At 41.1% G+C, this 15,652-nt stretch overlaps 1 protein-coding gene across 1 annotated transcript in view; it reads left to right on the top strand.

Annotated features, from left to right (window-relative positions):
* Positions 1-7,757, top strand: part of fbxl17 (F-box and leucine-rich repeat protein 17) — a 237,564-nt gene extending 229,807 nt beyond the window's left edge. The window contains exon 11 of the mRNA XM_039803438.1: positions 5,466-7,757. Coding sequence (XP_039659372.1) covers positions 5,466-5,603 — 138 coding nt within the window. The 3' untranslated portion in view covers positions 5,604-7,757. The remainder of the gene's footprint in view (positions 1-5,465) is intronic.
* The last annotated feature ends 7,895 nt before the right edge of the window (positions 7,758-15,652 follow it).

Here is a 15,652-nt window from a genome sequence, read left to right as displayed (position 1 = left end):
CATCTTTGATGTTAAAATGGGGGAAAATATCATAAGTATAGGCCTCGCTCCAGATAGCAGTGGCTGCACTCCCAGATGCTTCTCAAAGATTAGAATCATCAGTGAGTAGTGAGTATGCTTTATCATATGGCTCTCCGACAGACTTGGCAGCAGGTTGGGAGGAGGGGTTGTACAGTAGTACACTGGATGAGGACTCCAATGGGATAAAAAAACTCCCTGCCTGAGCTTTATTTCTAAAGCACCATTCCTGACACCAGAGGCCCCAGTGTTTTCCTGTAGCATTTTTAAGCCTATGTTGCCTAGCAACACAATATCTTTAAGCACAGTTTTGCCCAGAAACAAAATTACACTCTAGCAAAAAACCGCTGAATCGCCGGTTTTCAAGAATTCACTGGCACAACTGCTGCAACCAGAAGACTAGCCTCTGTGCCAGCCAGTTACCCACAGCATTTGGTCTGACCTTCATGTCTAACATCAGCTCTGAGCAGCAAATACCAAGCAGGTGTGGTGATGTCATCACGTCTCGTTCAACATACCACAGAGCCATGCAAAGGGCACAGAGCCTTGTTCTTGAAGAAGGATTGTAGCTGTGAACTCTGGGAACTTGCTAGGAGAGGGTTTTCCTCAGTTGTTTTTAGCCCTGAAGAGATTTACAGTAACTCAGTGGAGAAGAGTTAATGGATGCTGTGATGTATAAATGCCTCTGTCAACTGATTTTCTGTCGAGAAGATTTTCTATCCACAGGCGATAAATATTTTTAAAAATGAGCGCAGGCATATGTCATTCTAAGATGCCAATTAATCAATCCAGGGACAAGGAGTTTCTGTGCTGTGTTGTAACCATTTAAAATGCATACAGGCTTGGATTTGATAAATAGTAAAATCATTTGTATTCAAGCTTGATTGGCTTTTGCCTCTGCCATAATAAGATTTGAATTCCAATCATTTGAAAATGTTGCATGTGACAGTAATTACATTTAAAAAAAATTAAACTACGTTAGTTTTGCAATGTTTTACTGCACATACAGTATTATCAACAAGGTCAGTGCAATAGTTATTCTTTTCATGATTTCGATCAAAGTGATCTTGTTGAAACTCAAACATTTAGTGTTGCCGCAACCAGCAATTAGGAAATGATTCAGCTCTTTGATTGGGAGTCATTTTGTGTGAGCCTTGTTTGCTCAGCAAGTGGAGCTGCAGTAAATTAGCATTAATGAATGTTATGGCCTCCCATCACATTGACAGGTCTATTCTTTAGATCTGTTTTAATTGTAATTAAGCCCTGATTAACGAGCTGGGGGATATTTCATTCTCTTTTCAAGAATATAGCATAATATGTTATGAAGGCAATCAGGGGTTTGTCATTTTATCTGCTAATGAGGCTCAGCTATATGTCAAAACAAACTTAACTTGCTTGCTTTGGTCCTCTGTGAAAGCAACATGCGGCCATCTTTGTAGGCAAACTACAGGTGTTTGTCTGGAAAGACCCCGTGGCTTAGAGCTTAAGACGCTGACCATGAACTGTAACATCCCCGATTCAAATCTGGCCAGGCTTCCCTTATTTCCTGTCATCTCTCCACTACCACTCCTTAATAAAGGCATTAAATGTCCCCAAAAATAATGAAAAAAAACCCAGGTGCGAGGTAGATCCAGCATCAGCTAGTCTTGCATTGCCAGACCTATCTCCACAGCGCTGCTGGGGAAGGTCTGACCAGTCCACACAGCATTCTGGGATAGGAGAAAAATGTGCTCTGGTTTATTGGCATTTCTTTACACCAATCACAATCGTCTTGGGCGGTGCTAAGCGCTGGACACAGGTATGGTGCCTCTGCAAAGTAGCGTTGTGTGCACATGTGCACGTAAGGAATCTGGAATTTAAATGGCTGTTGAGTGTGTGGTGGGAATTTTTTTTAGATAAATATAAATTGGCTGTCGGTTCTAGCTCTGAGGATGTTTCCTGAATCGACCGGAGTTTAGAATACCAACATAAAGAAAGCGAAAGGAGAGAAAGCATTAATCCATAAACCACTTATTTAAATTTACTTTTTTTTCTTTTCTTTTTTTTGTGCAAAGGATGAGTATAAAAAAATTATGTCCATCAAATGTAAAAAAAAAAAAAAAACAGAATTTACATCCCGAAAAATAACCATCTCAGCCTCACTAAACCATCGAGAAGCAGATGTAGCCATATGACAGAAAAACGAAAATGGCCATTTTTTACCTTTTAAGTTACGGCAACTTGTTGAAATCTCTTGTCATTAGTCAAGTTTCCATCCAAATGTAATGCATGGCAATATCCTGAAACACTGTTGTATTAATGAATCATTGATCACAGCATGGAAAGTGTTGCTGGAATTTTCTCATTTCCACTCTTACCCGCCAATTTAATGCACCTTTCAGCAGCTACTGTTTCAAATGTAAAAGCCTTCTCCCAGTCCCTGTTGTATTTATCATTAACACTGACTGGAGAGAGAACTGAGGCAGGACAGTTTTTTGGCTTATTCTCAGACTTTACTTGCATCGTCTGATCGTCTGAGATATATATATATATATATATATATATATATATATATATATATATATATATATATATATATATATATATATATATATATATATATATATATGTATGTATGTGTGTGTCTTTCTTTTGCAGTCAGAAGGAAGGCTGTTGTTGTTTTTTAGTTTTCTTGAATTCACTTATGCCGTGCAGTTTCCATCTTCCTTCTGTGACCTGAGAAGCATCGGTGTTCTGTCCACTCAAGCACACTTATTTCTCTCTGATTCTGCTGGTTTTATAGGGACTCTGTCTGTCCATTTGTTTTCTCAATGTCTCTACTTGACAAGGAATTGCTGATACCCACCACTTAAAGAAATTGTGTTCAATGAAGAGAAAGAAGGAATTAGACAGAAAATGACAACCAAAGCAGATCATAAGCTGAGCAAGAGCCAGGCAACTCTTACCCGGCAAGACTTTTCTTCCGTAAAACACAGAAACCATAGGGCTCTCGGGCAATGAGCTCGGGGAAAACTGTGAAACACTTTATCACTGCTTTGGCAACAACGGATGACTGTGTGCTCAACATGTGTGTGAGTGTTTATACATCATTTCCCCTGGAAAGTGTCATGCTCGCGGGTGGGCGGGGGTTGGTTCTGGGTGGGTTGCGGTTAACCCCTCAAGGTCTCCAGGGTTACTCTGCCTCTGCTCTTTGTCAGATTCTCAGGCTTTTTTCACTGTTGGCTCTCAGTGATGGTCGGACAGATTGTAAGACTGGCAAAGAAGTGCAGGAGTGGCTATTAGCTGCTTGTCTTCCTAGTCCCCGAGAGCATGAAGGCCTCATTAGCCTTGTGAGCTCAGTTGTCCTCTGGTGCTAAACCAATTGCCATAGTCCAATTGTTTGTGTATGTGCATACACTGTATACTAGAAATTGCCTTTCCTTAGTCTAGTGCACTGCCATTTTGATAGGGCACTAACAGTTCAATCTGTGTTTTCTTGATTATCTTAATAAGGCATCTAGGGCTGCAACAACGAATCGATAAAATCGATCAAATTCGATTACTAAAAAAGTTGGCAACGAATTTCATTATCGATTCGTTGTGTCGCGCAACTATTATGCCACTCAGTCGCGGAGATAAAAAAAAAAATTGAGTTGAGCGCAGAGAGGAGCAGCGCGGAGCGAAAGAAAAGAAAGAGCAGAGCGGGGGTAGAAGGAAATACGGAGAGAGACCGGAGAGGCCCGTAACGTTGTTCTGAAACACACGGCGGAGGCAGAGAAATCAGTACGACCTAAGTCATCCAAGGTGTGGGAGCATTTCACAGTAAATAAATCAAAAACGTGTTAATTGCAAGATAAGAAAAAGCGACACGGCATGGCACGGGCGCACCACGGTGATGAGTCAGCACCTAAAACGTAAACATGTTGGAGTCCTTGATGAGGAGGAAGAGAGTTCAACAGCAGGGTAAAGTCACTACACTATCCTACTTCTGTTCCGTTCTGAAGTGAGGAACGTAACGTCCCTCCAGTAGCTCTTCTAATGCTGCCGTTTACTCGTTATCCAGCTTACTAGCATGACAAGCTAGCGTTAGCTCGTTAATAACAGTAGTAAAGCAGGGATGGTATAGTTTGCAAGACTAAAGTCACGGTTTTATTCACTCGCCTTTTTTGGCCCATTCATTTTCAATCTGTCATGTATATATTATGTGCTTTGTCCCATATCAGTTATTGTTGACAAATATATTAGTGTGTGGTGTATAAATGAACGTAACTTGCATTTACTACAATGATGGTAATAATTTAATGTGTGTGTGTGTGTGTGTGTCTGCGTGTCTGTCTGTCTGTCTCTGTGTCTTGTCTGTATCTGCTATTTGGGTTACTTACCTTTACACAACTATTAACTAAAACAACAAGTATGTATGTATTGAGTTGATGTAAATTAATGCTTTTTTGTTTTTTTTAACCGATTCATCGATTAATCGAAAAAATAATCTACAGATTAATCGATTATTAAAATAATCGTTAGTTGCAGCCCTAAAGGCATCTTAGGGCGATGCAGAGATGGTTGACAGATTTTTTGAATTAGGTTCATTTAAAAATTTATTTATTAGACCTAAAGCAATATTTCTGTTACATTTATTTGGTTTTAAGCTGATTGCCTCTTAATACATCTACTCAAGACTCCCTTGAAATCTGCTGATACTGAGTGAATGACTCATGAATGATTCTGAAATTGTGCTTGATTGGTTGACTCATGATATGCTCAGGGTGTTAACATAGGGCTGAACAATGGACCTAATTGATCAAATTCTGTACTAAAGCGACAGTTACTTCAAAAGATACCACTTTCATTTGATTAACTCACATGGACTGGAGTTTTTGTCCCCCATTATGAAGCAACCTTGTGGTTGATAATGGAGGTATGAAAAGCAGGAATGATTACTTGTGTAAATAATGTACATATGGGCACCTGACTATTGTTTTAAGACTCAAAACTGGTCATACTGTAATTAAAAGGCAAAAGAGAGCAAACATGAGAAAAAGAAACACATTGATTTGTGCTTGACAGTTAATTCTTGACATCGGAAACAGCAGTTGACAAAAAAAAAATCCCTACTCAAAGAACCACATACTTAGTTGTTTTGGAGCTTTCTGCCCCATCACATGGTCTTCATCAGCAGATTTAGTTTTCTCAGTCATCAAGTGTAGGTATTTAAACTTTCCACTATTCATCCTGCAAAGGCTTAGAATAATGGAGAGTTTAAACATCCACAATTCTATGACACTCTGCTGATGGAAGAGCATGTGATCAAAAGCTCTGGAAAACAAGTGAGTGAGTAAGTGGACATTGATTTGCCCACATCCCCTAATGTTTAGAAGAATAAGTATTGTTAAATTTGTCAATGAGGTGAGTCTGATCATTTGATCATCTTTGTGTGTGTGTGTGTGTGTGTGTGTGTTTTTTTGCAGGTGAACGAGGAGACGGTGGAGAGGCTGGTGGTCCAGTACCCTCACATTGTTTTCAGCACGGTGATGCAGGATTGCAAGAGAACCCTGGAGAGAGCTTATCAAATGGGCTGGAGCCCCAACACATCGAACACTTCGTAGCTACTGCTGGATCACACACACACACACACACACACACACACACACACACACACACACACACACACACACACACACACACACACACACACACACACACACACACACACACACACACACACACAGCTACATAGAGGCCCTTTTTGTGTACAGACACACATACACAATATTTGCAGCTCAGTCATGTTTGCCTCTCATCCACTGTTCAAACATGCATGTGAACATGTAGCTACACACTCACAGACAAAGGTCTAGTTCATCAACTGTTTCATTTGAAACAAATCTATCATTTTAATAATTTAACTCAAAGATGGGCCTCTTGGTATTTTAAAGTTAAGTGAGACATCATACTTCTACCAATCATTGACTGAATTGTCCTCATCATCATCATCGTTAATAAGCCAGATTACATCCAACAATATAGTGTACTTTCTTCGACCAGAACCTTGAGTGACTAGTTTGTTTTGGTGCTAAAGAGTGCACCAACAAGTGTCATTTGATATCTACTTTAAGTGAGTGTTACTCAGTTCATAGAGTATTAAGCCTCATACATTTTTGAATTGTCAGTTATCACTTTGGATGGAGTGAAGGTAAAGATGCATGAGGAGACGATGCACGGGAAAAAGTTCCAATTAATGGATAATTAAATCAAAGACATTCAGGGATGGTTGGACAAGAATTATTTTAACGAGTATGGATTAAAAAAAGGTTTGTCACCCCCAACCGGAGCCGATGTCCCTGAGCACTGCACCCATGTCGGCTCATGGCATTTGCTTCCTGTGTTTACTTCCTTCAAACTGAACTCAATTGCTGCAGCGAGCTCGCACAAGCCACAGCAGAGACTTGGAGATCAGGAAGCAACCTCCCACTACTTCAGACCGGAAGACAACTGAGCTGCCAGAACTTCAGACCTCATTTGAGGCATTTTGAGAAATTTGTGATGTTTATTTTGTCCAATTAGATGATTTTTCTTTCTTTCGTGGATGTTCAGTACAGTGTTAAAGGCATTTGTGGACACATTTTGAGATGTTTGACGAGGCTCCATTTGAAGGACGGAGCTCCTTGCTGTGACTTAATGTGCACATTACCATGGTACAGAAGAAAGATTCAAACCCCTGGAAAATTCATGGCAAGCAAACAGCATTGACTATTTCTCAAAAACTGCATGTTTATTTATGTTTTTTTTGAGATCCTCATCTTGTTTTTTTTTTCCAGCTACAGAGATATAATCTACAGATGATTTGCCGTTGAAATGAGCCTCTGTATGACTTGGGAACAATGCTGTTTTTTTATGCCATGCTTAAATTTAGGGTTAACTGAACATCACCTTGAGTCAGTACAGAAAGAAGTGCTTGAAATAGAAGTTGCCTTTACTTAAAAACCCTGGGTCATGTTATCAGACTATTAACCACAACCACCATGATGACAGGTAAGAGGAAACGTTGCCTTAAGTGGTTAGTAGGTAATTGCCATCCAATTAGCGAACTGAAATCGACCCAGAATTTACTGAAGAAATGTTTATCTTAGTTTATCTGATACCATATTCCCATTATTTGATCCGATATATACATATAACTACAGTGTGGGATTTACTTAGCCTATTGTTGGTTTTGAGCATATACTTGTAACATTAACTATGTAGCAATGCAATGAGGGAGTTATCTTTCTTAGTGGGGTAGGATGTAGAGAGAAAACTGGCCTGGCCTATAACCAGGGCCAGTAGAAGTTGGTTGGAGAGAGTTGATTGTTTTTTTATCTATTCTATAGAAACTCAGTAGTGTACAGTTAAAAATGCAGAAAACCAGGGTATTTTTCTATGGTGTGAACTAGCTCTAGGCTCAGCCTCCACACACTGTCACTCAGACATGAACAATAGCTTACTGAGCTTAGGGTTTGAGTAGAACTGTAAACTTTCTACAGCATATAGAGATTTCAGATAATTAAAAACACCTTCATTTTACCCTTTTCAGAGTTTGTAGACTTTAACCGATGGACAGTTTCTCTCTCGGCCTGTTTTTGTTCGGTTTCTGTTCTTTTGTAATCCCCATATGCACTTTCTTCTCTGCTAGATGTTGACACACTTGATTCCTGATTTGTCAAGGCAACCGTAAATGACTGGATTTACATGAAGATGAATAAAACACTACTTCAAGCTTTTTTTCTCTTTTCCTTTTGTATGTGTGGAAGTGAGGCAGGAGGCAGGATATTCAAACGTGAACATTTATTGCATGTTTTTTTACAGTTTTGTTATTACATCAATTGTATTTAAACACAAAAACCACAGTGACTATAATGGTAGTCATGGTGACATTTCAATTCAACCCAGATTGCATCTGTATGCTCAGGTAAAATACAAATAAGCATACAAGCATGATTTCCATCACAACAAAAGGCCTTGGAATGTGCAAGTATGACTTACCGAAGCCTCTGTATTGGTAGAAATAAAGATGTTTTCCACAGATACTCATGCATTGATAATGTATTTTCTATTCAGCACCATGACACAACAATCAACCTGCATTTCCATTAAAGTACACTGTTGATGTCAAGGTCAGAAATATTGCCACAGGAGCTTCACATCTGAAACAAAATTTGGAGACATCAGCTTGATGTCTCCAAATTTCAACGAGCAAGACAGCAAAGGGCTCAAAGAGCTAAAAAGCTGTCACTCAATATGTCCCCATTCTTTGACAATAGTATCTCTTTCATGTGCCTATTTTCATGTCTGGTGATCAAACGCGGGAGATAGCATCAAACTGGATGCGAAAGTTGGTTCTTCCCAGATACATTCTTTGTGTTAACACAATTTGTGTCAACATGAGGTGCAATTCACTTGAGCCACAGCTAAAGGGATTTTCTCTAATCTTATTAAAAGCATAGGAAACTCTGATTAGCAAGTTTCTGTTTTATTTTCAGTCAAAGGCATGAATACATGGAACAAACACAGATACACATGCATATACAAGACATCTTGAAGTTCTATAATTAAAAACAAGTGTCTTTGCTAGTTTAAGACCGACGCAGTTGTCAATTTCCCATCCAGCACCCACGTTGTTTAAATAGCAAATGCACACGCACCCATGGGCGTGCTGGTCTTACAGGGAGGTGTGTTCAGGTGCATTCTTGGCACATTGCTATCTTGAGGCAGCGGGAAGTGATCGCGCCATTGACCAACAAAAACCTGGTCTAAAGTCAATAGCGCAGCATTTCATTGTTATTTTAACAGCAAATTAGTAAAATGCGCCTAGGCTTAGCTATGCACAGCACGTGCACACTGTGCTTGTTACACACACACAGGGAAGCGCAGCAGCACACAAACATGCAAAAGATTACAAATAAAAATATTACAGTGCAAATCCGCAATGCGCCAAGGTACAAACGCGCCTAGCTTTTAAAGGGAATGGGAGATGACACTCTGATTGGTTTATTGCATGTTACGCCCAAAACACACCTATGAATTAATGAAGACACTAAGTACACCCTTTTGAACCATGCGCCCGGTGCACGGACCCTTTTTTTCGCAGTCAAACTAGCAAAAGTGGATTTGGACATGCCCTGCCCCAGGCGCTTCAAGCAGTGCGCTTAGATCGTTAAAATAGGTGCCCATAGTCTCCCTGCAACAATTACTGCTTCTAATTTTAAAGTTTTGCATCAGAAATATGTTGTTTGAATGCACTGGTGTGTTTTAAGGCTGTAATTTGTGATTTTGTTTAAGATGTATTTTTCCCAATATCTCTTTAGAACTGTCTAATATTATAATCCTCCCAAGGTAGACTTTGTTGCAGTAATGGGCTATTGGAATGACAATAGATTTCACAGGTATTCATTATATTGTGTCCACCCCCTTTAACTGTTTGTACACTCGTTCACAACAGAGGGATAAAAACATTACAGCTGCTTGAAACTGAACAGATTGTTATTAGTAAAGTTGTGCATCACTTGAGATTTTCTGAAGGAGCTGTTGTTTGTGTGACTAAAATTATTTTTTGTTTGCACAAGAAAAAATGAAAATTGGATCAATTCTTTTAAGATTCTCTTTTTCAATCATTTGCATTTGCCTTTATTAGAAAGTGACAGTGTAGATACAGGCAGGAAAAGAATAAAGGGGGTATCCATGCAACAAATGTTGCTGGCCACCATTCCCTCTTCCTCTCTGCACTTACTTCTGATCTAACGTTCACTGAAATCTCAGGTGTAATTGCATTTGCATTGTTAGATTTTTTGTTTATTTAATAATGTATGTCAGCATAACATAGGGAGAGAGAAGTGGCGCAGGTATTGCCAGTTGGGTCAAAAGACCTTTAGTGACTTTTTCAATGTTACTTCTCCAGCAAGAAAACCCTTGTTCAATAGCTTGTACTTCATTGGCCCTGACAAGCAAAGGCATTAATAATTTGGCCTTTGTCTTTTGCTTTGGTCTCCTCTGCCATCTGTTGAAGGCCTTCTGATTTCAGAAGGACAGGTTTTTTTATATATTTCTGCTACAAATGAGGTTATCTCCCTGCACTCCACTCCCATTTCTCTCTTGGGTAAATTATGCATTTTGTTGAATTGTACTGCTGCCAATTAGAGCCTTTGCAAATGTGAGTGTATACCATTGATTCTCCTGCTGATTGACGTGGATTCCATCGATGGCTCGCACTCCTCAGACTTCTGCAATATTCATCAAGGTGGAAGGAGGCGTTCGTCTGGCACTTGAAAGAGAGACTGCCCTCCAGAAAGGAAAAAGTGAGCAGGGCACTGCAGAATAGCAATAGAGAGCAGTAATTAAACTTGGTAAATATTCATGTGGTCATTACATTTTTAATGAGGTGCTGATAAGAATCAACGCTGACCATGCAGGACATTCGTCATGTCGGACCTGCAAGGACGTTAGTCTAGTCTTCCCAAGAAATTAGTATTTTTCAAGACCTAATCATAGATGACATTGACGGATGTCTTCGACTGAAAAGTTAGGGCCTCCTTTGAACTTCCTCAAAAGATTGATACAGAGCATTTGGTCATGATGAAGGCTGTGTTCTAGGAACATGGCAGCCACCATCCTTAAGCGCTGGTGCGCTGTCAAGAGCTAAGTATGTCAGAGCCTTTGTGGTTGTAATGCATCAGAACAAGATGTGGACGCTTGTGAGCAAACACTGCATGCAGTAACATATTGATCTAGTAAATGGTGGTGCCCATGATGAGGTTTGATGGTATCTACAGTATAGTAGCCATCTGATACAGTGCAGCCCCTATCTCTAGTTTGGGAACATCACTCCATTTTATACCAAAAACTCTTGTCTTCAAGTACCGGTATTTGGTGAAACATTGGTTGGTCATCTTTGCCTCATATACCTTCCTTGAGAGTCTCCTTCTCCTTCTGACTTGCTCCCATTCACTGACTGTGGAGGGTCTACTCTGCCAAAGCTTCCCTTCATCCTGTTCATCCTACACTGAATCAACTTTACTCTGGCACATCCCTCTGCTTCACCCCTGCCCTCACCAAACCCAGATTCTTCCTGTCTCTTGGAAATTATGTCAATCATTTGTCTCCATCTGGCCTGAGTGCTCCAAGAGCTTCAGTATTTATCAACATATAAAAGAAAAACATTTCCTGTCCATCATCATATACTGTTCACCCTGAGGAGGTATTTTGCCTAGCTGCCTGTGGTATTCTGCTTGCCTATTGACCTGTGTTGATTCTGCAGTTGGGAAAGAGCGTAGCGTTGAATAGTGAGGATGTTAATGGGTTGACTTTGTAACTGACTCTGCCTTTGAGCAGCAGGAGCGAGCTCAGTGTTGCTATTCATGACTCCAGAGGAGCCTGTGCAGTTTAGGCCCCGACGAGACCCACAGAGAACGCCAGAAGAGAGTGTTTGAATTACACTGGCTGGTTTACTTGTTTTGGACGGTCAAAGACGGACACATTTTTCTCCCAGTCACTGCATCTGGAAATTGAACTTGAACATGATAGACCCAGGCAGTCGTCAGCTTGATGTATGAAGATTTATGGGTATGAATTCCTCTATAATGGTTTGCCTCTCACCAGGGGCTACAACTAAACCAGCTTTCCTGTCCAACCTCAAGAAGATAAAAAGAAATGAGATTTGTTAATCCACCGAATATTGACATCCTCCCAATAGCCTTATTCCTGCCGCCTGGGGAAAAATATCAACCAATGAGTACTCTCAAAAAAAGTGAGGTGTGCGGAGAATGTGTTTCGGCAAGGATAATGAAGTCACTGTGATTCCATTCCATGGCTTCATGTAGATGTTGTCGCTCTGTCTTTCAAGCTGAAGTTAATTGCGGTGTTTAGGCAGAGCTCAGTCTAGCTTCTGAACAGCAAAGGTTAATTAGCAACAGAAGGATCTCCACACAAGATATGTTGACATTTACATTTCCTTCCTGGCTAAAATGAGGAAGAAACCCTATTTGGCGGAAAAAGGGAGAAAAATGATTCCTCTACAAACATCTTAATTTCTATGCAAGGCTTGGCGTTGATATGCAGATTTGGCAGTTGGATGACATTTAAAAGTAGTTAATTGTGCAAATCTTTGTTTTAGACTGGAAAGGTCGTGGATAGTGAGAGTCTTTCATCATGAACTAACCCCCCCCTCATCAGCACAGCTGCAGAGAAGGGAGGGGGGTTTGTTGGTTCCTCCGCTGACCGCCTTATAAAGCCGACCATCGCTTTTCAAGGTGGTTCATGAATATTTATATGCACAAACTGTTTGGAAAATGAAAATTAATCTGCAGCCCGACGGGAGATGACTTGGCTATCTGTTTTCACAAAAGAATGTAATTCTCCCCATTCAGGACAAGAATGCTCCATTGTTTTCTTTCTCATATTCCTAAATGTCTGGATATCAGATTAAGCACGCTGCTTCTTGATGAAGGACAATTTTGTTTTATTGCAATGTGTTCTTCCTCTTATTACAGCAAACCTCAACAATTCTGTGATGTTTCTTCTGTAAGATTTGTTTGTGTTTGGCTATCATATCTTCTCTATTACAATTTCTGGGGTAAACCTACACAGGAAAAACAATCCTCCCCCCTGGAAGCAATATGATAATGCAAAATAGATTTATTGCATGTAATAGTTTGTCCATATTTTGGATATTACCATCTAACAGGCAACACTGGTGAGAAAGCACAATGAATTAAAGATACAGCAGGTGCACAGATTGGAAATTTTACACCTGGTTTCACCTGAATAGCACAAATGGATACATAATTGCTCCATTTCATCACTTCCCTTCGCTGGGTGACATTAAAGGGAGCTCTTTTTTGAGATCGGAATAAGGATGAATACATCCAACTGGGGACTTGAGCAATGCTCAAATCTGATCATGCATATTTCTATTTGTCTTTCAGCTGAAAAACTTCACTTTGATTTAGCTACCATTAGCGTTCCTCCAAGGATACGCTGGTCTTGTTTGCTCGCTGAAATAACTCGGTGCACATTTAATCAACGCCTGATTCACCGACCGCTCTTTGTTTTCCCCTTGAAGCACGATCTCACATCCTCCCTGGAGCAGTTTTCATCAATTAAAACAGTCCAGCCCTGTTCTAAAGCTACAGATGGCCAGTGTCAGACCCAACAAGATTTCAGGGTCTCCCAGCCAACTGCTCTGACATGTCAGACATGCCGGTATGCCTTGTCACTCCCCACTCCTCCACTGTAACAAAGGTTGGGCAGACTCCCCTCTGGAGCACCAGGCCCAAGTGGCTCGCAGAGACCTGAGGCGTGACGGAGCTCCAGTCTCAAGGCCAAGAGTGCACCCCCAGACCTCCTTTCAAAGCAGCCTCTCCTTTCTCCCCTCCTCCTTCTGAAACCTAGTGTCCGTTTAATCCTTCTTCAATTCCATCTTTTTCCACCCAAACCCTCCAATCAACACCTCCCTCCGCTCCCTCCAGAACAGTCACACACACACACACACACACACACACACACACACACACACGCACACACACACACACACACACACACACCACACACACACACACACACACACACACACACACACACATTCCTCTTTGCATTTTCCTCACTGAATTCTCCCCTCATTTTCCATCTCCAAATCTCACACTTGCTACTCGCCACCTCTTGGCCCCTCACCACCCCGACCGCCCAGTCCCTCCACCCACCTCGGTTGCTTTCCAGGGGTGTGTATTTCACGCCCTGGTGGCTGGACAGGCTCTGGGTGATTTCCCAAGGTGGGGGCTGAAGGTTGGGCAGGAACCAGTGGTGTGGAGTGATGTCAGAGCAGGGACTAGGATTGTGTGTGTGTGTGTGTGTGTGTGTGTGTGTGTGTGTGTGTGTTGTGTGCGTGGTGCGTGTGCGTGTGTGTGCTGTCACTGCATATCTATGTGTCTGCATGTGTAGGAGTATATAGTTTGAACTCCCTTCAGAAGGCCAGCTGTACAAATGCTTCTCTGAATGAGTGAGGTGTTGAATTAACAAGCCATACGAGGCACCCTATTCTCCTGTGTTGCTCCATACACTGACCTGGCAATAATGAGGCAGAGACACATTACAATGGTCCTTTATGGGTCATGTTCTGAACATTACTAGACCAAAGGGGCTAATGTGCTGGTGTGCGGAAAGCAAGATGAAATGACAGTGCAGCAAGCCAACTGAGCGTAATGAGAATATTGTGTTTTGAATAAACCGAAATGGGGTGAATTTGCACAGGATGTAGGCCAAGGCAACGTTCCCCACTGTGCTCAGACAGTGTTCGGGGATCTTTTTCAAACCAGCATGACAGTGCTTCCACTGCTGTGGCTGGGCTCTGAAAAACAGGCTTTATTTATTTATTTTCCTCTATTTACTTTTGGTAGTTTGACCGAGCGCGCTAGGCTGCTTTTCAGAAACGCCCCGTTTCACCCACATTCAGTTACACACATTCGCACCTCTGGGAGCCAAGGTTTCCCGACTGTTCACTGAGCATTTCTACTTGACCAGCCGGGTGTTAATTGCCTTGCTCAGGTTCACTTCCACAAAAGTTACTTGGGAATGTGCTGGCTTTTTTCTTTTGCTCTGCCCTCATGTTCCCAGCTCAGGGATTTGAGGAAACGGCTTTCCAGTCCAAAGCCCAATTCTCTGAGCTATCCTCATGGTTGGAGCACAAATAAGTAGACAGAGAAAAGCTTTTTTGAGTAAGCTTCAGGTTTTCTGTAGCACTCTCGGAATGACCTGTTCCATGCTCAATACGAATGTCATAACTGCAGACATGTAGCTCATTGTATTTGGCTCCATGTCCTCAGTGTAATTAGCGAAATGTCTACATCTCAACACTGTGGCTAGAGTCAGCTACGTGACAACTATGCATGCCTCTCAAACTTTCTTTTGTTGCTTTTTTGTGATGTAGTTCAGTTATAGCCAGAAATGACTTCATCAAAAGGAGGCAGGATTCATATCTCAAAACTAAACATGTTGAACAATACACTGGCATCAGCACTAGTGCCAGACAGCAAGTGTATATGTGTGTGTGCACCAGTGCCTGTGCCTATAGGCGTACGTGACCAGCTTCCAGGAGTCTTGTCTGCCTGTCCAAGTCCCACCATTGTAACCCCACAAACAACATGCAAAGCTACTATTCAGGAAATTAATTTCTGTGGTTAACACACTGACAACCTGTCTCCTCACAGCTATTCTCAGATTTTTTTTTCAAAGATCCTGCTGTTTGTAGTGAAAGGAGATATAAAAGGAAACAAAAGGAAGGGACAGACTTGGGGAACTGTTTTCCTGTTCTCTTTGAATACTTTACTACTTTCCTTTGTCCTTAATGATTCTCCTTCTTCTAAATTTCAGGGTTTTTTTAAGCAAACAATCTTATTTTAGACGAGAGGTCAGCTAATGCATAACCTGCTTGAGTCCAATTGATAAAGTAACACTGTAGTTGATGAACAATCAAATAATAAGTAAATTGAGTTAATTATGTTTTCTTTCAGGAAATGTGGTAAACCTTAATCCCTGACCTTCACATAATGGATCTCCAATATTTTTGGTGTGTGAAATGACAAATGTTAGTCAGAGATTGTAACATTGCTCTTTTAATAAACTCAGCCAA

This window comes from Perca fluviatilis, chromosome 6 (assembly GCF_010015445.1).
Source record: "Perca fluviatilis chromosome 6, GENO_Pfluv_1.0, whole genome shotgun sequence".
Lineage (NCBI taxonomy): Eukaryota > Metazoa > Chordata > Actinopteri > Perciformes > Percidae > Perca > Perca fluviatilis.
Note: the sequence above shows the minus strand (reverse complement) of the source record. Positions and strands in the feature narration are given on the sequence as shown.